This window comes from Cryptotermes secundus, unplaced genomic scaffold, assembly GCF_002891405.2.
Source record: "Cryptotermes secundus unplaced genomic scaffold, Csec_1.0 scaffold1359, whole genome shotgun sequence".
Classification (NCBI taxonomy): domain Eukaryota; kingdom Metazoa; phylum Arthropoda; class Insecta; order Blattodea; family Kalotermitidae; genus Cryptotermes; species Cryptotermes secundus.
Window position 1 is genome coordinate 167960 of NW_019734334.1, and position 25740 is coordinate 193699.

Below are 25740 nucleotides of genomic sequence, written 5' to 3' on the forward strand. Positions count from 1 at the left end.
TGTTATATTTTAGCGTCCTGTTGCACTCATTTAAGTCCATGATTTATTTAATCCGTCTTGCAGTGCATACACTCATTTAACTCCTTCTCTCCCTCGCACTACATGTTTCGGCATAATAATGCCATCTTCAGGTGCTTACCCATCCACGTCAAACCAGTTCATTGCATGCCATGTTCACACATTAAAATAACTAAAATATGTATCTATCATATACATTGTCAAACGTTAAAATATTAAAATTGTTCAGGATACCACATCGCTACGTCGCCCCTCACTACGTCAGTCATGCCCATTCTCCTTTGTTGGAGCACTCGTTCACTATCTTGTGTGTTGTGCTTTTGTTGTGTCGTGCTCCTGCAACTGCGTGTGTTATACTCATAACACGTATAGTAGGAAAGAAGATAAATGAGTCACATGTGTTGGACAAAGGTGTTAGCCAGCAAACTGTTGCCCAGGAGTTTGCTATAGCAGAAATTAGTAGTTGGTAACAAATATGGATCTGTAGGCTTGGGAGAGGAGCAGCAGCAAAAGGAAAGAAGAACATGAATCTTAATATCCTTGTAAAAAACGTTTCAAGAAATGTAGTGCATTAGAATTTTCAGTTACAGGGTCAGTAATGCGTGGTAACTATGGACACAAAAATGTAGAATGTAGCACTGTTTTGTATAGGTTGGCCATATTTGAGTGGAACCATAAGTGGCCATTGTAGACAGGTTTCATTGTACCACACAGTGACCGCTTGCCCTCAGTATATTAACTGGATGCACATTTTACATATTTAAAAAATTTTCATTGTGGTGAAATGTTTTATTTTTGTAGGAGGTCCACAACCCCCACAACAGCCAGGGCAGCAGCCGTATAACTATCCAAGCTATGGTGGATATGGTGGGCAGCCTGGTGGACCAGACAATCAGTGAATGACCAGTCTACATAAAAGAAGAAAAGTGGAGAATAGTAACCGTAAGTAATGAAGCTACGCGGAGCTATTGCTATGAATCTGTAGAGTAGATGGGCTGAAGGATACTATTACATTCAGGAGTAATTTAAATGGTAATGAAGCCAGTGACTATCTTCATGAGTAGGTGTTTTATTTTATTGTGGACCTAGAAATACAATTTCCACAATAGAATTTAATTTTTGTAATCTTGAATGGGGTTAAAACTGTATAAATATATATTTCTTGGACATTCTTAATGGGAATGTAAAAGTCTGCCTGTGTGTCAGTGGCTGAATCATATGCACAAGCCAAACATGCTCCATGCTCCAGATTTGGGGTTTGCACTTCAAATGCTGACTGTGGTATGCAGGAGTATATTTTTCATTGTCATCGTTATGTCATTACTCCTGAAAATCTGGTAACAACAGATAGAAGGTGGTCACAGGATAAAGTTGTGCTTGTCAGTAGCTGGATCTTAATGAATGGTTAGTGACATTATTTCAAAAGTACTCCCCCAGAAAGTGATGGCATTAATATGTATGGTCCCTTAGAAGGTTAAGTAGTGATTACATTGTTTGGGTCATGCAGTCATCGATGTTAAGTTCTTGGAGCTCCCTGTGCTCAAAAGGGGTTGTGTAACAGTGGTAGTAGTTGTACAGATAGGATACTTGATAACACTGGTGGTCATGCAGTCATATACTTGTAGGTGTGTTTGTGGAGTTTGTGCCCAGTGCCTCCTTAAATAATTTTCAACATTAGTCTGTTCAAGTGGAAAAAGCTGCCCAAAAAGTTGGTTTTCTACTTAGTAATTGAAGTTGCTGATTGTTATTATCTTGCCACTGAATAGACACTGACAGATCCTGCAGCTGTGTGTGCCAGAGTGAGATTAGTCATTTGAAGTATTTGATGAGTGCAGCAGGTAATCCCCATTTAGTCTCTGTAGGAGAATTGAATGGTGCGCTTGTGTGGTTAGTGCTCTTCTTTGTGTTCTGGAGGTTCAGAATTCAATTCTTAACCCAGAGATCAGCTGTCCTAATAAGGTTTTTGTGGTTTCCCTCACTTCCTCTAGGTAGATGCTGGGACAGTACCTTAAATTAAGCTGTGGCCAACCCCACATCATTTTCAATTCATTATTCAGTAATAATATTCAGCAAGATTTGAGGTTTTCACGGCGGTGACTATGAAGAAAGCAGTCTTCTGGGATGTGGCACCGTGTAGATGTGGCCACGATGAATGAATGCCCTCACAAGATTAATGTTTGTGCGTGTTCTCACAGAGGCAGGGTGTCCATATCACAGTTCATCTTCTGCCATTTCTCGCCCATTTACAAAGTCTTTGTGCTACCAGAATACTTCAGCATGTGATACAGAATCATTGCCTGATGCTTTGGAACCTTTTCATAGGTATCAGTAGCACCCTTCCCCAGCTTGCGTGACGTTGCTCGAGATTATTATTCTTCATTTTTGTGACACTGTAACAAAACAGACATCTTCACAAACTCTGGTGGTAGAGGATGTAGCTATCATCTCGTAGTGGTCTTGGTGCCTCAGTGTTCCCAGTTGTCACACTACAAAATTAATCTCATCACCTTGTTAACGTCATGTACATAAATTCACTTATTACTGAATCGTCATTTTTATATGTGAAAGAATGGATGCAGTGATTCCTAGTCAGTTGTGACTTCATTTCCCCAGCTTTTTGTAAGGGTAAGAGTGTGTTAGGTATAAAAAATGACCTTCATTTCTGCCTGCAACTTTCTTCCAAGCAATTTTTATTTTGATACGTATTTAGGAAACACATTTCAAGTACAGTGCCTGTTACTGTCCACTTCTAACCAGAATTGAAGTACGTTGTCAAATTTTATAAAAACTCCCAAATATCAAATTTCAAGAAAATCCATGTAGTGGTTCATGAGTTACATGCAGATGAATCCTTTGTAACAGGCATTTTTACAAATTTCATAAGCTGTCATATCAAGGTTGCACTGTATTTATGCACATTGTCACAGTTTTCATGCAGGTTTTTAAATTCTAAAATTGGAACATGATTGCAGCATGAAGCATTTTGATAAAGATTAAATTTGTTGTAAATTTTGAATTTTGTGCCCCACCCCCTTTTTATTTAAGTTAGTTACGAGTTAGCCAGCAGTGAGACACTCAACCAGTCAGTTGTAGTAAAGCCTTCGCAGGCCAAGTAATTGTAATACTGCAGATGGCAGTAGCTGTGAGATTGTAAACTGTGTGATTGTAGGAGCAAGCGTGAAATAAAATTCGCTATATCAAATATATAAGTGACTGAGCCTGTTTAAGTTGATAATTGCAGTATTTCCAGGTACAGAGGTTTCCTGTTTAAGAAGTTAGATTTATGAACTCGTGCCAAAACTTTCCTAAGGATAATGTTAAATTTTTCTGTGTGTAAAGTTTTTGTATAAAAATTTTCCCTCTTAAGAAGTTCATTTTATCTGAAATTTAAACAGAAATCTTCCATTTAATATGTTTTAAATAATGCTGATGAATTGCACACTTTGTGCAAGTTTGATTGTAATGTGTTTAAAAGGCTTTAGAACCACTGTTCATTCCTTGACAGTTAAACTGTACCATGGTTGATAATCTAAGATAATTCTGACAACAGCTTCCTTCTCCTAACTTCTTCTGATGCCAAAGTTTATTCTGCTCTTTCTGCAACACATTGTTGGGTGAATGATGGAACAATTGTATTCCTTGCTTAGATTTGCAGGACTCACAATTAAAAGATTAGGGCATGGCTATGCATGGAGTCAGAGGTTAATATTACTATTTGGAATAGCAGAAGGTTAACATGCATTATATATTGTTTTTTCAGGCATAATTTTCATTTCAGCACCACAAGTTTTGTTAATTATGGACAAGAAATTACATTGTAGGCAGTTCATATCTGCAACAGCAGATATGCCTATGCTGTGATGTGAGATAAATTTCTGGAATTATTGTTTACTTAACAGTTACTTGCAGCCTCTGTTGTAGAGAAAACATTCTTAACTGTTCATTATGATGCAGTAACCTTGAAAACCACTATTATGATCCACTTTTACTTTGTTAAATTTATGGACAATAGTATGTATGTGCTATATTGTAACATTTTGTTAAAAGGACTGAAATGATTGTTTGTGCTTGTCGGGTATAATATTAACTGCTAGATTTTCCCCGAGTTATATCTTGAAATTTTTTGTTTGAGTTTTTTCAACACCAATAGAAAATTTACATTCTGTTCCCCCATTTTCATTCTTCTCTGTGAAACTAACAATTATTTACATAAACAGTATTTTTTGCAAGTATGTGATATGTATTTGTATTTATGTTTCACATTGGATAGATTCAGTCATGTCATCGCCCTAAAATAATGTACCCTCTTGTACACCTTGAATTGTGCATGATGGAATTGCAGAATGAATGTCTTATGCCCCCAGATCATCAATTTTAATGACTTTGAAGTAGTTTGGTACCAGTAATGGCAAATGTACTGTTGTTAAGCATGAGGAAAACATGATTTGTAGTGTGGGTGGTTACTAATGTTTTGGATTAACCTGCTGACTTCCGAGTAGAAGAGATAAGTTCATCCAGAACACTGGTAACAACCTACCTGGTTACAGTGTCATAGCCCAGAACCCTACAGTCTTAGTCTTCCCTGCAATGAAAATTTTAGAGCACAAATGATTACAATTAATAATTTGGACAAATAATGTTCATTCCCCTTTCATTGTGTATAGAAATGAAATTTTGGATTGTAATTGAGACTACCACTTAGGAATGGCCTAACCAATCAAAATCATGGTGACCTTAATCCATATATGTTGGGGGGGGGGATGATAAATATGCATGTGTTGTGCAAATTTTTTGGTTCTATTTTTGACTTCATTGTCAGTTACTTCTCTGTTTCAAGTTTTCTTGTAATGTGAACTTGCAATTGCTGTGCCTATAAATTGAACAGTATTGAAAGTCAGACCATGTAAACATTTTACATACTTAGTATGTATTCCCCGACCACCTCTGTTGTCTAGTGGTTAGGGGTTCCAGGTTCGATTTCTGGTGCTACCAGTTTTTCTGATAAGTAGTGGGTCTGGAATGGAGTCCACTCAGCCTTGTTAGGATAATTAAGGAGCTATTTCAAGGAAATAATGGCTCCGGTCAAGAAAACCGAGATTAATGGCTGTAGGGATCCTTTGTGCTGACCACATGACACCCTATCTCTGCTAAAGTTGGCACTAACTTTGCCAACAAGTGGTGGTCGCTCTGTCGGTATAGTTCGCTTATGGACTACAGGCCACGGAGTTTGTTTTTGTACATATCCCCCCCCCCAATTTCATTATTACTCCAAGAAGCAGTAAGTAGAACAATTTCTGTGATTGTACGTGCTCACCACATTACACTTGTCTCGGCATGAGACAGCCTATGGAGAGATATAAAGCTTTTTAGCCCTCTGCTCACAGCAAACTGATTTGATTGACTCAGCATGCTTTTGTAGAAACTGCAATAGTAAAGATATTAGCTCATTAGTATAGCATTTCTGTCAGTAGATCAGATCAGGTGTGATACATCAGTGTTTAGAGGAAAGAATGGGCTTTCGCAGGATAATCCCAAAATGTTTGGAGGTTATTTGAGGCCAGTGTTGTGGGATTTCTGTGCAGCTGCACTTTACAATCAGCTTTGGCATATTTAGTTGGTAGTGCTGTGAGGAGGCTTGACAGTCAAAGGGTTAAAGGCCATTGACCTCCTGAAGTTGGAAACAGGAATTGTCAAGTTACTGGACCAAATTAAAAAAAAATGTTTTGTAGGGTAAAAAAGGCAGATTGTTAATAAATAGTGAAGTATGTCACCACTTTGTGTTCAGGGGTTTTCATTATGATGTTATGCATGTGCATGTTATTTAAGAAGCGTTATGTTTGTGATCCCACCTTTTCATGACTCACAAATTGGGTTAATATTATTGGTAATTTTTTGGGGGAAAACAAGACTAGTTTTTAGTGTTAAGTCTTGTGAATATAAATATGTTTATGCCAGCAAGAAAGTACCAAAGTTATGGAATTTATGGTTAGAAATTACCTGTTATCCCGTTTCAACATATTTTACACGAGGAAAGGGTATAAAATGTGATGTAGCATTTTCAGTTTGACAGATACTGTGGCACGTTTGATTTTCTGTATTTGCATATATAGGCATCCAGATTTTATTTTTACATTTCTCATGTTTACCCAGTATTTGGTTAGGTAACTGATACAGCCCAAGTACTTGAGTGTTAATTAGATATGCTAGCTGTGGCTTTAATAAAATACAGTCCTGCAGAACAGATCTGTTAAGTGTTGTTTTATCAAAATGCCATTAAGGTACACATGAACCACGTTTTTCACGCAGATCCACATTTCTCACATGTTACTTGCACACCCCAAGCGGTACCATTTCCTCCGTTGTGTTTCTTGTATGCTTGCTATGCCCCCTGCTCCAGAAAATCTAGCGAGCCAAGGTTGGTCGATGTGGGTATGTGGGAACATTCAAACTTTCACCATCAGTCTCTGGGAAATGCCCTATAGCAAATCACCAGATGTTTTGGTTGGCTCCCTAATCTGTATTAGGAGCCTTCATGCAACTTGGTGAGTATGGTGTTGCTGAACAGGTAGGTTACAGAGATGGTTCTATTTGTAATGGATGGTTGACTTCAGCAGTATTAATGATACTTTATTCTTATGACTGTGATCATAATGTGTTTGCCTAGGTATGCAACAGAGTTTGAATATCATTCACTTGTGTCGTCTGTGAAGACTGAGCTGCTTGCATATGATTTTTACTTGGATACTGGAACATGATTATTTTTATATACAATGTATTGCCCATGATATGTGTCTTGTGTATATTAATGTTTGCCATTGAGCACACTGATAGGTTCCTTCATACACTGATGAGGTTATTATGCAAAACTTGTATGTTGAAATCATCCATTGTCAAGTAGGATCATTATAAGTGTTTCAGTATGCAGCGCCATGTGATATGCAATAGTTTATTTATATTAGAAAATTCCACTAATATGCTTTCTTCACATTTTCAGGACAATCACGTTTACATGATAGGAATTTTACATGTATATATATGTTGTGTGTTTTGCATTTCCTTTCAGATAATTTCATCTTCACTGGTTGGTTGATCAAAACACAAAATGTGAAATGCCCCCTATCCAGAATAGTGCAAATATGAACATCCACAGATTTTACGTGTATTGTGTTCTGTTAGAGAATATTTGTGAGGGCTGAGCGAGGTAACATTATTATTATGTGGACATTTTGCGGATATAAAGCACTTGATTTGTCTCCTTGCTTGTCTCGTATGATTTTCTTTTCTTAATATTTATGTTTAAGTGATGATGACAAAACTGTTAGGAGTGGCAGTGTATTTCAGTATAAATGCTGCTACCCTCTGCCATATTTGCTTCCCCTATGCATAAGGGTGTAATGACTATTCTTGTGTTATGCTGTGTAATAATAGTATAAGATATAAAACAATATTCCTCTGATGTTTAATTTCCATTTTTACTTGGTATGGTTCTTAATAAATATGTTTAATTTTTGTTGGTTACTTTGTGTATGGCAGGGGAAAAGTATGGTAACATATGATTGAGTGAAACCTGCAATTTGTAATTCAGCAGATTAGTATGTTCAGCTGTTAAAATTGCTGTACAATTTTTTTGTGTTTCCTACATGCTATTGTATGTATGTGAGTGTTACTGAGAAAAGGGGTAGTTATTTTCGTGGGAGGTGTCGAGTTGACCGTAGTAATTCTGTAGTGTGTGGTATGCGAGCGAAAGGTGCTGGATATAACAACATGGATGGAGTTGTACACTTGATGGTCAGTCCTGGATCTTGAAATGGAGAGCGGATGTCTCTAAGAGGGCAACAATATTCCATTTGTGGTCATACCCTGTGCAGAGAGGAAAAATGAAATAACCCACCTAGTTAAAAGAACAGGTAATTCTTATACAGCATAATGCTTATCCAGTTATTTCGCCCACTACTCACAATCATATAACTGGGGCATTGACAGAGTTGTAACAGGGGAGGAATAAAGTTTGATCTGAGGTGATTTACTTTTTTGATTTTCTTATGTTAAGAATTCTGATGATTTGTATTTTTAAACAATATTGATATATTTTCCCACTATGCAGTATTGGAAGTTTAGATTGCAGGTAAATTGTGAGTAATGGACGCATACATATTTGCACCAGCACTATAAATTACAAGATCATTAATGTAAATCAGGGTTGGAATTGACTGTTGGAAGCCACAGCTGTTACAAATAAGAATTTTGGTGACTTCACATAGTAGTAATATGCATTTAGAAACTAGTTAGCTTTGAGAATATACGTGATATATTCAAATTTTAATACTGTATAATAAAAATATTATTTTACAATTTTGTTAAAGTGTCATGGAACATTGCTGTGAACATCTTTACCTAAAACCTTCATTCTTTCATTTTCCCAGTCATTAGATATTTTGAGGTACAAACGGGTGTGGCATTCAAAGTTTTATCTTTAGGACATAAAAGCAATTGCAAATTTTGATTGCTCTTTATAGCTCATTTGGCCATAGATAACATGTGAATAGTTGGTGCAGATATCTAGAATAGCATATAAAAATATCGTACTATTACATGACTAGATAATGATAAACAAGTGATGTTCATGATCTTATCAGACATAAATTAATTTTACTTCTAAAATAACAATAGTGTAACTTTTTCCTAATTTTTATTAGAATTAAAAATGTATGAATTTCCTGTGCATGTATTTTTTTTCCCCCCAGCCTTAAACAAGAAGGCTTTTCTGAATGTTAATACCTGCTGCTTTTAAACTTCCTGTGATTCATGTGGGGCAATAAAAGGTATATTGTGTACAGTGAATTGGTTTGGAGGAGTGGATGGGAAATGGGCTTATACGTTCAGTTCTTTTATTATTTTTCTGGAGAGTGATAACAAATGCCAGTCTAACAATAAGATGAGTGGAAAGATTTTTGAAATACATTATTTGCAACTTAGATTCCATGGTCCCAGATTGCCTAAACAAGTGGTTAGCAGTCCTGCTTGAGCTATCATGACTGGTTTGCATGGTTTCTGCCCTCTCCCCAGGCAGTGCCATGGCAGCGCTTTAAGGTTGGATTGTGACTGCTTGTCATTTCCAGTTCTTTATTCACTAATCCTATAATTTGACACTGTATATGAGCTGTTGAAATCCATGTTAAGTTAATGGTAAGTAAGCAAATGTAAGTGTATGTGTATATATATATATACACACATTGCGTATCTTGATAGCCTTTAATTCCTCCTAGAGACTGTCCTGAATGAGGTTTTTGTGGTGTTCCATAGTCCCTTCTGGCAAATGCCCAAATGGTTGTTGGCTGCTTCATTCTACATCCTTTTCAGTTTTTATTCCTTGTCACGTCTAATTCAAGGTATATAGCCTGAGCTGCTGATAGCATCAGTGAATAAACAAGAAATAAATAACATAAATAAGTGGATTGGCCCATGTTGGTTATTGCTCATGCATTTATTATAATGGGAAAATTCAGGTATATTTCTTTACATCATTTAATATTGCCCAACAGAAACATGAACTCTGCTTATGCCGATGTTAATTTGTATGGCAAAAGCACATATACAGTATAGAGAGGCACAGAAACTGTTAAATGCTGGCAGGGAGCCAGGTGTAGAAGCCAACACAGGGAAGACTAAGTTAATGTGTTATCAGGACAAAAACATATGAGAGTTCATAAATCCTTTGTAAATGTGTCAGGGAGTCAGATTCAGATAGCATTCAGTAAGAAGTGAGCAGAAGCTTGAGGAATTCTTGCTAGCATTTGGTTCAGAATCTTTTTATCTTCTAGTCTGCTCTGTATGAGGATCAAATTCAGTGTCCATTATTAGGGGAAGATTGTGGTTTATGGGTTTTGAGGAAAGGGGTGCTTGACCTGTGAGGAAGTAAGAGGATGCTAGAGAAAATTTGTGTAAATAAGAGCATAATCTTCTCTCTATAAGAATGTGATGAGGATCAGATCATGGAAGAAGAGATGGCAGGGCATATAACAGCATGGTCAAGAAAAGTGCATACGAGTTCTAGCCAGACCGTGCAGGGAAGAGATCACATGATACAGGAAGACTTAGGTTGTGGTTACAGGGAATGCATAGTCTGACAACTTTCCATTTGGATGACCTTGGTGGAAGTTGGATATAGTCGCATGAACAGGTTAAAACTTGCATGTGCGGTTGCAGTAACTCTGTTCATGCAGAGTCTCGTGATGCTTTGGTCCAGTTTGATGAATCAGATTTGTTTGGTTTTCATTCATTGTGTTATGTAGTCTTCTGTTCCTATATTTGTAATTGATGTTGAGAAATTAGTATGCTGCTTGTAAGAAAGATTACCCCTGTGGAATTTTAGTGATGGTTTAAACAGAAATGTTGAAAACAAACTGGACTGAAGTGGGATAGGAGCTGAATGTTTCAGGTGAGTAACAGTTTTTTTATTTAGATTTTGCTGATATACAGTATGCGCCAAAAAGTGCAGTGCTGAACGCACATGTGTTTGTTGATGGGGCATAGCTCCAGCCGCACGTGTTCCCAGTAATGAAAAGGAAGTTGTGTTGTGCAGTTGTTGGAAATGGTTCTCTCGATGGAGGAAAAAGTGTTCATAGTTCAGTATTATTTCCACTCATACTGAAGTGGTCGTGAAGGGGACCTAGTTTGAAAAAGGTGACAGAACAGTTCCAAGAGAGATTTGATAAGACGGCACCAAGTAACACAGTTATGCTGTCTATTATGAAATTTCGCCCTTCTCATCAACGGAAGGGGAAGTATGGTCAGCCAGTAACTGTTTCGACAGAAGAGAATCATGCACATGTTCTTCAGCGGGTGCGGTATTTGCCATGATGAACGGCCTTGAAACTGAATGGCAGCGATATGTCCGTTCGCCGATCGTTTAAGGACAGGTGGATTTCCATACCAGATACAGGTCGGACAATGCTTGACAGAGTCAGATATGAGAACCAGGATGGTGTATTGTGGAACATTTTTGGCCATGGTGTATGAGGATTCAGATTTCTTGAGAAATGTATGGTCCTCCGACAAAAGTCACATTCACTTGGATGTCTACATCAACCGCCAGACAACTCGCTTCCTTGGTTTTGAGCGGCCATATGTTATTGTCCAGAAGCCGCTACATAGTACATGTGTGACGATATGGTGTGCGGTCTGAGCACACAGTATATTAGGCTCCTCTTTCATTGAGGATGAGGAAGGCAATGCTATTACCGTCAGCTCTTACCCATCACGTTATGCATAGCATAGTAAATCAACACGCTAATAGTGTGTGTGTTGGTTTCTTTCAGGAGAAATAAACTCAGATGACAGAAAGGTAATATTGTTCGTCTTTTCATTTCAGTATATTTTTGGCGCATACTGTATTTAAATGACAGAATAGCATGTTACTGTATTTTAAAGCAATCTCATAGAAATAAGTGAAAATACTTGTCCTCATGTTCACACATGTAGTGTGCTGCTCTTTCCATTTTTTTATCAGCCTAAAGATCTTCAATTGCAAGCACATATGTGAATCCTGTAGGAGAACAGAAATGTTGTTTGAAAGGGGCTCATTTGTTTTGATTGCTCAGTTATGTTGTCTCCCAGGCCGCGCCATAGCTGAAGCAGTTAGTTGCTGGCTTTCCACCACGGTGGCCTGGGTTCAATCCCGGGTCTGGTCACGTTGGATTTGTGATGGACAAAGTGATGCTGGGGCACGCTTTCTCAGAGTACTTTGGTTTCCCCTGCCAATCTTCATTCCACCAGTTGCTCCACAATCACCCTCACCTATCATCTGGGGCTGGTACAATAGGCCAGAAGTGACTGCAGTACAAGGGACTTAGTCCCACCCCACTAGCAATAAAAAAATTTCTCCCAACTCCAGGTTAATTACATTGTAATGCCATTTTCTTATGAAAGTTCCTGGGGTGGCCCTTCTGTATGTATAATGTTGTTGCAAAGAAGGTGTACGCATTTCACGATACAATACTGCATTATCTGAGTGAGCTATCTCTTCCATGGAGATTGTCCATTTTGCTGATATATTGGCACATTCTGCATGCTTTGGACTCTTATGTACTAGTTCAGTATGGCTTCTTCAGCATTTCACTCTTGCCTAGAATATGGTCTCATCATGTACTCCTTCAATGGACGCGTCTTTGTCACCCAATGGAAAGTGTGGAAGCTTAAATTCAGTTTCTGGAAGACACTTTTTAGGAGTAATGAAAGTTCTTCACTGAAATCTGAAAAATGCATTTTGTCACTTTGCTCTCCGTGGTTGCAGAAGTTATTGCAAATTAATTTATGTTTTGCATCTGCTAATGCTTGAAGAACCATGGAATGGTACTGATTTTAATTGTGTTACATTGAAGCTGCCTAGGTGGTAACTCAGAGTATAATGTTTCTGAAAGATGTTATTGCTTCCAGAATGACAGATTGAAATACTGCTTAATGGCACTGTTGAAGATGGTTAAGAAAATTGTGTAGCATTGCAAAAAGAAACGATGTTTATGAGAAAATTATAGCATTGGAAGAAGTGAAACTGAGTTTTCACAAATTCGCATCTCACCACAAAAATGACAGTGATTATGATTTCCTCATGAGCTTGCCTGCCACCTTCTGATATTTTCACCAGGCAGGAAGTTATATCTAAAAATGAAATTACAGGAAGTTCTCTTAAATGAGGAAGAATACCAGAGGTGTTTCAGGTTTAGAACCCTATTCCCAGAGCAAATGACTGTCACAACATTATCCAGGGCTTAATAGTCTCAGCATTCACTGCAAACATTTTTCTGTATATTCACCTGTGTATAAGGTATTTTCTTGCATTCTTTAAAACTGTGTTTCAGAATTCTAACATTGCACCAAATCTATTTTAATTTTTTGCAAGCAATAAAAGTCTGGTATATTTGTTATCTGCTTTTGTGCGGGAATTAATTTTGATATTAACTTGTCTCAGCTTGAAACTAATTTTTTCTTTGGATTTTCTAAAATAGCTCTGCTCATTAAGCTTGTCTAGAATTTGATCAGAATAGAGTGGAAAGTGCCTGGCAGCATGTGAAAATATTTGTGGAACTTGTTTGGTTCTAATAAATCATGATGTAATATATAAAAATTCACCATTAATCTGGCTTACTGAGTATTCTCCACTTGCTTCCATAAGAACTTCAGACTGTTATGTCTAAAAGGAATATTATTGTATTGTGATTCAAAGAACAGATTAGAGTGCCTGACACGGAAGTCACCTGTAATATAACCACATTCGTTGTTTGACCAGTATCAGACAAAGTCATTCAAATGAAATGTCATCAGAATTTTCATTCAGTGTATCCATATGCTTAGGTTTGAGGATGATATTGAAATGGGTCGCAAAAAGTAAGTTGGAAATTGTGCATTTGGATTCATATAACTTGGGATGGGGACTGTTTGTGGGTTCTTGGGAATGCAGTAATGAACCTTTGTCCCCCATAAAATGCAAGAAATTTCTTGTGAGTGTTGGCTTCTCAAGAAGGACTCTGCTGCATGGATTTTTTTTTCCTTATATGTGTGTGAGGTGGGGCTAAGTCCCTTGTTCTGTGGCCACTTCTGGCCAATTGTACCAGCCCCAGATGATAGGTGAGGGTGATTGTGGAGCAGTTGGTGGAATGAAGATTGGCAGGGGAAACCGAAGTACTCTTGAGAAAACCTGCCCCAGCACCACTTTGTGCACCACAAATCTCACTTGACCAGACCCGGGATCGAACCCGGGTGCCGCGGTGGGAAAAAACATGAATTCTAGTGTTCTCTTATACTGTACTGTATCTGCTAAAAACAAATTAATCCTTGAGAAGTTCTTCCTAGTGCTTCCCTCCTCCCTTTTTCCATATTCCGTTATTTTCAGCACTGAAGAATGTTTTGGATGAATGTTAGAGATCTTAGTGTGGTATGTGGTCTGTCTAATGGCTTATTTTTTGTAGGATGAGACATTTCTGAGAAAAGTTTATTTTTTTTGTAGGATGAGACATTTCTGAGAAAAGTTTGATTTAATTTCCATGTTGAGTAGGATTTATATTTGACTGATATGAACAAGAATTAAAATTATGTGACAATTTTATTTTGGGCACAAAATATCACAGCTCATCAAAATGTGTTTAGTAGTGCAGAGGTGAAACATGCAGACAACCTCTCCATATGCATTTATGCTGCTTAGTCATTGCATAAAAGTACGCTTATTTAATATACATGTGTTATCTCTTCATGTTCCATTGATTCCTTTAAGGGATTATGCAAGTGAACCAAAATTTTGCCGTGTAACATTGTATATACCTCACTTTGGGTGTAATTTCTTTATTAAACACATTGGCATGTTTTTGGCTTAAGCATTTTTTTTTCCTTCCAAGAATCATTCTCGTGCTAAATATTTTCGCTTCTTGGACATACTAGTTGGACTAGGAAACCTCTGTCATGTGTAATTTATGAAATTTTATAAATCTGTATTCCCAGAAAGAGTGCTGTGAAGAATGACTGACGAGAAATTGATATAATATTCAAAAGCATTGGACTCTTTCCATAGAATGTAGCAAGTGCATACTAGAGTAAAAGTTTCTGTGGTAGAACATGCAAGAGTGACGATGGATTTGAGATTTGTCCAGGAAGAAAGGTAATTTTATTGGAAAGAGAATTTATCAAGTTCTGAAAAGGTAATTTTTGCAAAGGGTTCACTACAGATGAGCATTTAACCCCTCACATTGCAATTGTTTTCTGATGAGAGTCCTGTTTCTTATAAAACTACTACATTCATTAGTTTGGGATAAGGCTTTACTCTAGCATTGTCTTACAGAGAGATATCCATGACTGGCTACAGGAAATTCCCACTTTGGTTATCTTGCAAGACAGCCGCAGTGCTTCATTGTGTGCTATAGAACCATGGTACATTATTTATACAGTGTGTTTGTTCTTTCTGTGGCTGAGAAAGTGATTTGGGTTGACTGGGACAGATTTATATAAAATTTACTATGAACTCTTTTACTTTTATAATATCAAGGCTGGTGGTTGTACAAAATGCATTGTGTTGACATGTTTATGCATCCAGAGATTCTCATAAATATTATAAATTTTTAACTTACTTTCCTTTCCTCTCCTCTCCTCAAGGAAGGACTCATGGTTACAAAGTGCTCTGGTGTCAGTCTTCCCCGGTTTAACTCTTGAATAAGTTGAACCGATTTTCATGAAACTTGGTTTGACCATTCTGCCTTTGGTGGCCATCCAAACCTGGTACTTAACAATTTAGTTCATTAGGTAACACCGTTTTGGTTAACACAAATTTCAGGTGGGAGCAAAACTAATACCTCATGAAATGACTTGTGGCGCTAGAACCTCAGAAAATTTGCAGGTTTTTTTTTTTTTATAAAATGTAATGAAAGCAGTATATACCACTCTGATGATAACTAATGAACCATTGCAGATAGGCCTGTGAATTTTGTATGGAGATAGAACGGAAACATACCTACAGATTATGTATAAAGTGTTGTAAGTCACCAGTTATAAACATGGCAGCCACACAATGATGGTAATATCCATAACTTAACAATCGCAAGAAGGTTCAGCCTCGGTAGGTTTTGATTGCCCATATGTGCATAGTCTGTGCAGCAGTAACATAGGCTTTATGGGCTCTACTCAGAACGTCTTTTATTAATAGGTGATATTAAAGGGAATAAATTAATTTATTACCTCTTCTGCAGGGCACTGTATTCATGACCCAATTTTATAATCTCTGATTATCCTCTGTACGGTTATTGTGTATAGTAATGAGTTGCAAATGACTGGTGGGTGTGCAAAAATTTGCGAACAGTGAAAACTGTTATCCATCATACCTGGTACAAAAAATGGCACTTTATTAATGAGAACTGCTTTGTCATATTTTAAACTGATGGAATATTGTAGTGCATTGTCGCTAGATTAACTTTTGATAGGTTTTGGTTTCAGAGAATTGTATCATGCATTTGGGATTGTCTATACCATGACCTCTTTTTAAGTCCATCTATTCATGAACTTTTTTTTCCCCCGACATGTTAAAGCTTCTCTGGATTAAGCAGACCCAGTGTTTATAATGTATACTGAGTGTTCTTCCCCAGGAATAAAAATAACTTGTTTGTGTTCTCATCCAGGGGAAAATGTTACCATAAGGGATATGTTTTTGAAGACAGTAATATGAACCCTATCCTTCCATTGGTTTCCATGTTATATGCGGATATGCATTCTTTGGAAACTTTCTCAGTCTACAGTTTCTATCCATCAGAATTAAAAATAGGTGCACAAAAATGAACACTGCAGCCACAATACCAGGCACTCTTGTTAGTTATTGAGCCATGGGTATAGTTTGGCCAGTGACCAGTTGTGTGTGCTGATTACACAGTGGTGTGTAAAAGTGATCTGAATTTCTAGGTAGAACCTATATCATAGGAAATCAAGTAAGCATTGGCAAAATTTGTTTTCCAGTTTGTGTTTAATAAGTCTTTTTTGCACATATTTTATTTCTCATCATGAATTTAATGTCTATGTTTTATTTCTTTAAGAGTGGGGCGCCTTTAACATGGATGTGCATCATTACAAAAATTGCATATGGAAAACTGAGCACCATACAAGAATATTTTGATTAATAATTTTAGATGTGGGCAAACTGCAGAAAGGGGGAAAACTTAACAATTTGTTCCGAATGTCTAGGACATTCACATCAGAATTTATGCTGATGAAATCTTTATATATGTGTGTGTGTGCGTGCACCTTTTATTGAAAGAAGGATCTATGCAATATGGATCTGCACTATAGAATTCAATTATGAATGCGCATCAGGTATTTTGATATGTTCATTTTCTGACCAAACAGTAGCTTTGCATTTCAAATTTGTATTTGCTTCATGATGCAACCTCTGCATTGGAGCTTTAAAATTCCTTATTTCAGTACAAGAATTACAATTGCAGCATGTAGGCCTGTTATTTATTTACTATGATCATGTCAGCCAGTAATGATGCAAACCAATTGCTAGTAAAAGCATTTCTGCTATATAAATCTGTCCTATCAAGAATTATGATGGAATTGATTTGTGGTTTGTTTATTGCCTGCCACCTTGTCTTGGTTACATTCCATGGACTGGAAAGGCATTTTATATAAATCTACACTTCATGGGATATGTTCTGCTGTGCTGTTACATTGTAGGATTTGAAAGTTGTGCTTTTGGATTTGAAGTTACATATGCGGAATGAAACTCAATTATTCTGTTTGAAGCCAACTTCAACAAGGTGAAGGTAGTTTTTTTTAGAAACTGAAGTGTTTAAATGTTTTTATAGTTTTTAAAAATCATCTCCCATAATGAAGTTTTTAGCATGATCAGGAAACCTCTGAGTTTCATTCTTATTCACAAGTGAGGGTTCTAACATTATTTTGTTGTCACTCCAGTATTTTGTGTGGGATTTCGAATCTTTTCTTTTTTAACTTCTGTAGTGCTGCTACTTGGAGACACCAGCAGTTCAGAAGAAGAAGAACACCATATTTATGTTTTCAGCATTTGAATTAATTATTAAATGGAATGCCAGTCATGGTTGAATTTCTCTAATTTGTATACATTATTAAAATTGTTGAATTAATGCTATGTCATTAAAATGTGCACTTCATTGCTATTTGTTGCTATCTGATTTGTGAGTCTGTTTATTTATATATATATATATAATGTCTGTATTGGGCTTTACTTTGCAAAACCTCCCTGCGGTGCATTGTTCTGTTCACATACAAGCATAGCAAATGATAGAAACAAGACAGCGATCAGCACCCACTCCCACGTAAGTTTCATGACGTTTGAAATATCTCAGTAATGTGTCTCTTGGGTTTTTAGAAAATGGCTATAATTTGGTTATTCATTAATCACAAATTTAGATTTTTTGAATGTATATCTTTGTGCCATGTTGAAATGTATCATTATATCCTTCCTGTTTGTTGGTCACAAATTTGAATTATCCAGTTATATCTGGTGTTGAAATGCTGCTGGTGCAGGATAAACTTGAAAGAAGTTGGGTTTTTAAATGTGGCTGACTGTTGTAAATGTTCAAGGTTCTTGGGATATTACTTTGAACATTTTGCCAAAATAGTTGATCATTTTTTGGTTGTTGGCTGATTGTGTTAAACATTTAAATAAGGCACTTGGGCGTTGTTTAAGAGTTTTTATATAAAAATAATTGAGGCAAGAAATAATTTTGAAAGCTGAGAATCTCATAATGTTCTGTTGTGGTATCCTGCTAGTTTGTCTGTGATGAGTTTGGTTAGGGCAAAATTATAGGTTTTGGGAATCCTGTGTCATGGAAGGTGCTGATGCTGTTGATGCACTACGTCTGCGCTTGGCCAAGTAAGTGGTAAGGTGTAATTATCAGGGGTATAGGATTGGCCCATATTTCATGGAGCCTTAATCTGGTGGTTTTATGAACAAGAAGGTACTGTTTAACTCTGATCATGCGCTTCAACATTTAGGTAGCTGTACATCATATTCTTCACATGCCATGAAATGTATATATGGAAGAAAGTAATTTTGTGTTCTCTTATGCTTAATGCAGTCTGTAGAAAATCATGTACACCATGATGGGAACTCTTCTTCCATACATTGTAATGTGTTTCTACCCTTTTCTTACAAAGAGGGCAGATGTATTATGGTACCCCTTGAAACTTCATGTAAGGTTTCTCATTTTAAATTATTTCAGAATTCTATTCTTTTTTTTTTTTTTAATAATGTTTACACAAAAGTTGCTTTGTTTTTGAGCTTGTTTGTGTTTGTTTTGTGTTGCCTGGATATTGTTGCAGGGAAGTAAAAAAATGTGTTAGAGGGAAAGGGACAACAGAAGAGGATCTTCAGGAACAAAGACAAAGTCGCGTGATGTCTATTGTGCTCTGGACAGAATGGGCAATTGCCCTTGTGTGTGTCCATTTTGTTACTTCACTACATAGTATGGCTGACATGAACAGGAAAGTTTAAGTGTTGATCCTACTTGGACACGTGTGTGTGCATGCATGCTAAAATTTTCACTGTGCTGTTATATTAACATGAAGATTGGCTTTGCAAATATAGAAGTCGCTAGTATAAATTGTTAGATTTTTTAATGGAGTTTGATTTGGGGAATGGCCACAAGTTTTTAATTCGAATAAATCAGCAGTGACATCGTTTTCCTTGTATGAACATGAGAAATTAATAAAGAATTTAGAGCCAAGTAGGTATCTGGAATTTTCAGTGTTCTGTTTAATTTAGGAATACAAATCAATACCTGCCATTGTATTAATAGACTTCATGCTGTAGTGGGATGATTTTGCTGTGCAGTGTTTATTGTGGATTGCAGTCTTATATTGTAAAGGTTCTGATGTAAATGGGGTGCATGACTTGAAACCTCATCTCTGAACAGTATTAAATATCAATGTTAGAGTCAATTTTACCGACCACACAATATATTTTTATTATTATTACACTACATGTTTCGACCTCGAGGTCATCCTCCGGTGTACGAACACAGCTGTATAATTACACGCAATCACATTCGTCTTCTCACTTAATTCGATCCTGTATCTTATTCAGGCTCACGCTCAGTAATATATCAAGCTCTCTCATAAAACACAAGTTAAAATTTAAATTTGTGAGTCTAATTTCAATTCAGGTCACTAGTTATGTTTTCACTTTCACTTTTATTCAGTCCACGCTCAATAATATATCAAGCGCTCTCATAAAACACAAATAAAATTGTTCTAAATGTCAAAAGTTAAAATTTAAATTTGTGAGTCTAATTTCAATTCAGGTCACTAGTTATGTTTTCACTTTCACTTTTATTCAGTCCACGCTCAATAATATATCAAGCTCTCACATAAAACACAAGTTAAAATTGTTCTAAATGTTAAAATTTAAATTTGTGAGTCGAATTTCAATTCAGGTCACTAGTTATGTTTTCACTTTCACTTTTATTCAGTCACTTCCTACTTACGTTCATCACTGCGTCAAGTTCACTTTAACTAGTTTAATTATATTATTGATTAAGCGTTCATGAATTAAAGGTCAATTTTATTATAGATTGCACTTTTGGAGGTCTTGCTTGTCTACTGCGTTTTGTGAAGTTTTGGGTCTGTTACGGTCCATGTCGTGATGGCTACAGTATTATTTTTCTTAAACTGGTGACCATATTACTGTTCTGTTAACTGCATATTGTAATTGGAACCATTATGTGTAACAGCTGTAAATGCAATATGCTAAAATTGGCTATAAGAAACAAATTGGAACATTTTAAAAATCAGACATTGATAAATATATGTATAAAGTAGTGTACGTTTACCACACTATAAGTGAAATTAATAATAGCTGTGAAGTTCTATTTAATACAGACCCAAAATTAACACCTGAAACAACACTGTAAGATCATGGAATGTACAAAGGGTTGTAGGTTCAAAAGGGTATGGTGAATGAGGAACATTTTTAAAAAGAATGGCACTGGAGTGCAACCCATTCCAAGAGGAAAAGCTGTCAGGAAGTGATGGTGACAAGATAAAGAATAGTGTTATGAGAACAGTCCCCAATGCGTCTAGTATTTTAAGTGTAGGAAGTTTGCCTATGATATGCAGGCAGCAAACCCAGCATATGAGTTGGGGGAACACATGAATTAAGCATACATTGTCAAAACTTTGGTAAGGAAGGTTATATCGGTGCCAGCATTTGAAAAAAAAAACGTGATTTTTAGAAGCTTGAATTTGACCCACCTTGTGGCAAATAATGCGAAAACTTCTTTCCAAAAGTAAAATAAAGTTTTGTTGTGTCAGATATCTAGCAAATATGTGTAGGAGAGTATTTCCAATGTACTTAATGAGCAGGACTATAATGACGCATGGGTACTGTGCAAGTAGGCGTATTTAGGAAATTGTTTATGTTTCGCGACGGTAGTGTCTAATTCAGCACGTTTATACATTATGTTGAGTAGAGGAACTGTTTTATCGGTTTCGGAGATATTTAATACAAAAGAAAGCGATTCGTGTATTGTTTCACAAGACACATAGGGTGATTAGCAATTTGTGCCGGAGCAAAGTTAAAATACGCAGAATTGCAATGGTGTTTGGTTCGAAATAATTTTCAAATGTTAGGTATTTGATAGGCTCTTTCAGAACCGGGAAATTTAGTCTATGTGAGAGAAGTTAATTCGTCAACCTGTATGAAAATCATGCCACACTGCCATCTGTCAGTAATTGTGCAAACTACGATGGGAAGTAATGGCGCGTCGGCAGAGTCTTGTATCAAATTTGAAAACTTTCTAGTAGTGCGCGTGGATCTTTCGTAGACGGAAGACGTATGTAAAGGCTCGGAGTGTTTCTATCTGGATTCCTTCTGGTGTGTGAAAGCACGAGTATCTTGCGTAACAAGGAACTAACTAAAATGGGATTTTAATATTGTAAACATTAGTGACTGTAAAAATGAAACCCCATCGCACTCTCGGTGTTATAATTTTGCTCGTCATAACACACCAGTTGATCGTCTTCGGTGAGTTGGTGTGCATGAAATTAGCATATGGCTTAGATTAGTGTTACAGAAATTAATGCCATGTAATAATTCTGAGTTCGCGTCTGCTTGTGGAAAAGAAATGTTGGCAAATAACACTTGTTTCGCAGCAAAAAGTCATCCCTGTTTTGTACTCTGAAGGTTCCAGTATCAAATACTGAATCGGAGACTGGCCGTCCTTTTTCGTGACATTAAAATGAAACTTTCAGTTCACCCAAGCAAATGCCGGCATAGTGCCTCAAAGTAGGCCGCAGCTGCTTTCACGTCTTTTCTAATGCATTATTTCATAATTGACCATTCCACACTATGTAGTCGGAGGTGCATAAATCATAAATAAATACACAGAGAAGTAACAGTTATGTAATACGCGTTTGTTTTCGTAATTTCCAACGTAAACTGGAATACCAAAAGTGATTTGTTTTTCATGTGGTTTTGTTGGTAATGTGTTCTGTAGGTTTTACGTAATTTTTAAAACACCATGGCGGTGCTGGTAAATTATCAGGGGCTGTGTATTTGATAATGGTGGTGTGCTACGGTTNCCTTCGTCTTGTAGCCCCCCCCCCCCAAAGATTTGCATTTTTGTGTAAGTCGAGTTTAAGCTTACACTGTTGTAACATTTTACACCCATGTGATTTTATGATTTTTTACGCCAATTTTTTGGAATCTATACCCGCGTGGTAAGTCTTGATTGGCACACAATACAGATGACAGCTTCTAATTCAGTCATAATGTATGTGTACATTCAGGTATGAAATAATTCCCTCTTGGGTTAACAACTTTTCCTGGTATTCTCGGCTATGCAGCAGAAAAAGCGTTGTTTGTTTTTACTGCAACTAACGTTAGAATTCGGTCTTTAAAAAACTTTTTCATCGACTGTGCTGTGTGAGTGACTTTCTGTCTAGATGTAAGATATTTAATTCCCCCCCCCCAGCGTCTGTGGAATTTTTGAAATAAAAGTATGGTTTTAATATCAGAATGTTCATCAAATTTGTTTTGAATTTCGACAGTTTTATATAAATTACGGAAAGCAAGTAGCAACCAAAATAAACATATACAGTATCAGCCACTTTAACTGTGTTTCTTCAGTGATTTCGGCCGAATGAAATGCTCTGATTTGTATTGTCGCAGCTGAATATACTTTGAAATGTTCAATTATTCGACTTTGCTCTTGCAAAACAAAAAGCACTGTTATGTCATTTGTTACTATAAAATTGTACCTATGTGATGTCTATGTCTGTATATACAGGTGTCCCTGGATGAAAGGTCAATATTCTTGTAAGTCAATAGTATCGGTCATTCTAAGGAAGAAAGTGTGTACGTGGTACAGTCATTAATTTCGTGGACTGTGGTTTTATCGCATCATATTACAAGGTATTCACATACGCTTACACAGATCCACATCGACCCTCAAATTAATTACCATTGGCCGCTGTGCAAGTCTGTCAACGTTCATGTAGCTGCCGAAAACGCTGCTGAAACATATTGGCAGGAAATTCCCGTACGGCGTCTCTTGTAGCATTGACGACCTCCTCGGACGACTGAAATCTACGACCACGTAGCTTTGCTTTCAAGCGGTGAAAGAGAAAGAAATTCCATTGTGCGGGATAAGGTGAGTACGGAGGGTGTGTCAAAACTGTGATCTGTTGCCTTGCCCGTTCCTCCTGGACAAGAACAGAGCGATGTGCAGGGTCGTTGTCTTGTAGTAAGAGCTAATTCTTCCTACGCCCAATGTTTCGCTAGGGGATTTTCCTAGTTTCTGGTAGAAGTTGATGTTTGCCCGTTCTTCAAACTGCCACATTTTCGATTTCCGCCACTCGCATATAACTGCAGTTCACAATAGAGGCCGTAGTTCTGCTTCCACTGTTTGCACACAACTGCCTCTTGCTGCGACGAGAGATGAACTATTTTTTTATTGCTAGTGGGGTGGGACTAAGTCCCTTGTACCAGCCCCAGATGATAGGTGAGGGTGATTGTGGAGCAATTGGTGGAATAAAGATTGCAGGGGAAACCGAAGTACTCTGAGAAAACCTGCCCCAGCGCCACTTTGTCCACCACAAATCCCAGTTGACCGAACCCGGGACGCCAGCGACTAACCGCTTGAGCTATGGCGCGGCCAGAGATGAACTAACAGGGCATCATATTGTGCCTCAACCTATCCGCTGTAGTGCACTGCAACGACGCTTTGCGGCCAGTCCACGAAATTATTGACTGGTAGTGTGTACATGCATCATATTCCGAACGGTTTCCGAGAAAGCTGTACAGTTCGGAAATTGTTGAGAAGAAAGAGATATGAAGTACGTTTGTAGTACCGCTATTTATTGTTAAAGTGGCTAAGTTCGTAGAGTTCACTTAGTGTAATATAATTTCGAAAATTCCAATTTCAACGTCAGTGCACTTTGCAACTCGTGTGAGGACATGGAGTATTGCTCGTCTCTACAGTGAAATATATCTAACTCCGAAACCGTTCGGAATATGACACATGTACATATACAGTTTTTTGTTTAGAATGACCGATACTATGGCTTCTCAGAATATTAACCTTTCCTCCTGAGGTAACTGTACACATGTATATGGTAAAGAGGTAAAGTTGGCCCTGTGGTTAACTAAGTATTACGTTATGAAGACGTATGAGGAAGTAGACCTCGTGACCTGAACTCAGTGGTCAGCTTCACCCTTTACTCCTAGTAAAGATTCTCCTGTACTGATTGGTGGGAGGCTGGATGGACCCTAGAGCCGGTTTGGACGACGCATAGAAGAGAAAATTCTGGACCCTACTTGGACCCCTATTCCGACGCCTCTGTCGTCCAGCTCGTAGAAAGTCGCAATACCGACTGCGCTATTTTAATAACTGTAGCGTAGATTATGAACTAAAAATCGTTTTTTTCTGCCCTTTTAAATCCATAGTGTAATAGAATATTAGCCTATTTTCCTTAGTTTGAAACAGTAGTAGTAGTCTTATGAGATCACCATGCTATCTGTAACCCCCCCAAACACCTTTTGAATGGCTGAACAAGTCTTTATGAAACGTGGAATGTATATCGTGGTACCTAAGCCCATCTCAACGGCGTACTTCATAAATCCCTCCCGTCAGTCTCTATATGTATACCCTTGTCGTTACTAGACAACGGCTCGGTAAAAACTTCACCGCTGCAACGAATACACAACAATAGAAATGTTGGACGAGACGTTTAATATGAGGTCCGTGTCGTATGAAAGGAAAATAGGCGATCGGTTCTTCCCGGAACATCTTGTTTACTCTGTTTGCAGTATTCCGGACCTTCATTCTATTCCGTTTCTGGTTTCTGAATAGTTTCTTATATTGTACTTCTTCAAGTCGACCCTTCCGAGAAAAAGACTTGCAGTAGTACGTCCATCTGTAGTTTATTCTAGGCAGTTTTCAGTCAGTTATTAACAAATTTACATGCAACACGGTATGGATGCCATGACATCTGAAGACGCTCCATTTAATTTTTTAATTCCCTATGAGTGATGGTAACATGGCTATCATTCGAAATCCAGAGGAAGTGACATTAGCTTTACTTTATAAAATATATGACAGCATATCTTCTAAGCATATAGTTTTATTAACTCTTGTATAGAATGTAAAGTAACATAGTGGTCAAAAAACATTTCAAGTGTCTTCCCGGTAGTCGTCCAGAGAGACTGACGAAAAACTGTTCTGGATAGTCGTTTCAATGGGCTTTCAGTTCGAAACATTACTGCTACATTGTATGTGGACATTCCGAAATATTTTTATCCTTACTGATATTCTAATTCAAATGTTCATTAAGGGATGGAATTTGCAGTGTATGAGACGGTTCCTATGTATTTACTATGAATAACAGATGAAATTATTTCTTTCCATGCAAATTCTCATTTCATTAACTTCAACACATCCATTAATCGTCCTATCATCGACGCTATATTTCGATACTTAAAGCGCCATTAAATAACCAACAAAAAGAAAGAGATTACATCAGTCGCTGTATATACTGTATTTGAAATAATGAAGTATGTTAAAAACCGTTCTTGTATTTTCGTCACATTGCTTATGTTACTGCGCTTTAGGTGTTAAGAATTGTATTTTTTATTATTATTATTATTCTCGTTTACCTCAGATCTAGTTTTCTATCATCCGTCTGCTCTGTCATTTACTTCCGATCTAGTTTTTA

At 37.2% G+C, this 25740-nt stretch overlaps 2 protein-coding genes across 9 annotated transcripts in view; both read left to right on the top strand.

Annotated features, from left to right (window-relative positions):
- The window catches only part of LOC111868701 (far upstream element-binding protein 1), a gene marked incomplete in the record, with an annotated part of 82212 nt that extends 73473 nt beyond the window's left edge, over positions 1-8739 (top strand). For all 4 annotated transcript variants that reach the window (XM_023859598.2, XM_023859594.2, XM_023859595.2 and 1 more), the window contains 2 exon segments: positions 820-960; positions 7082-8739. In XM_023859598.2, coding sequence (XP_023715366.2) covers positions 820-917 — 98 coding nt within the window.
- Positions 8740-21257: 12518 nt separating this feature from the next.
- LOC111868702 (sushi, von Willebrand factor type A, EGF and pentraxin domain-containing protein 1) overlaps positions 21258-25740 on the top strand; it is a 372141-nt gene continuing 367658 nt past the window's right edge. For 4 of the 5 annotated variants that reach the window (XM_023859599.2, XM_023859603.2, XM_023859601.2 and 1 more), the window contains exon 1: positions 21258-21550. In XM_023859599.2, the coding sequence (XP_023715367.1) occupies positions 21484-21550 (67 nt within the window). In that variant the 5' untranslated portion in view covers positions 21258-21483. The remainder of the gene's footprint in view (positions 21551-25740) is intronic. The other variant, XM_023859604.2, reaches the window with a different exon arrangement.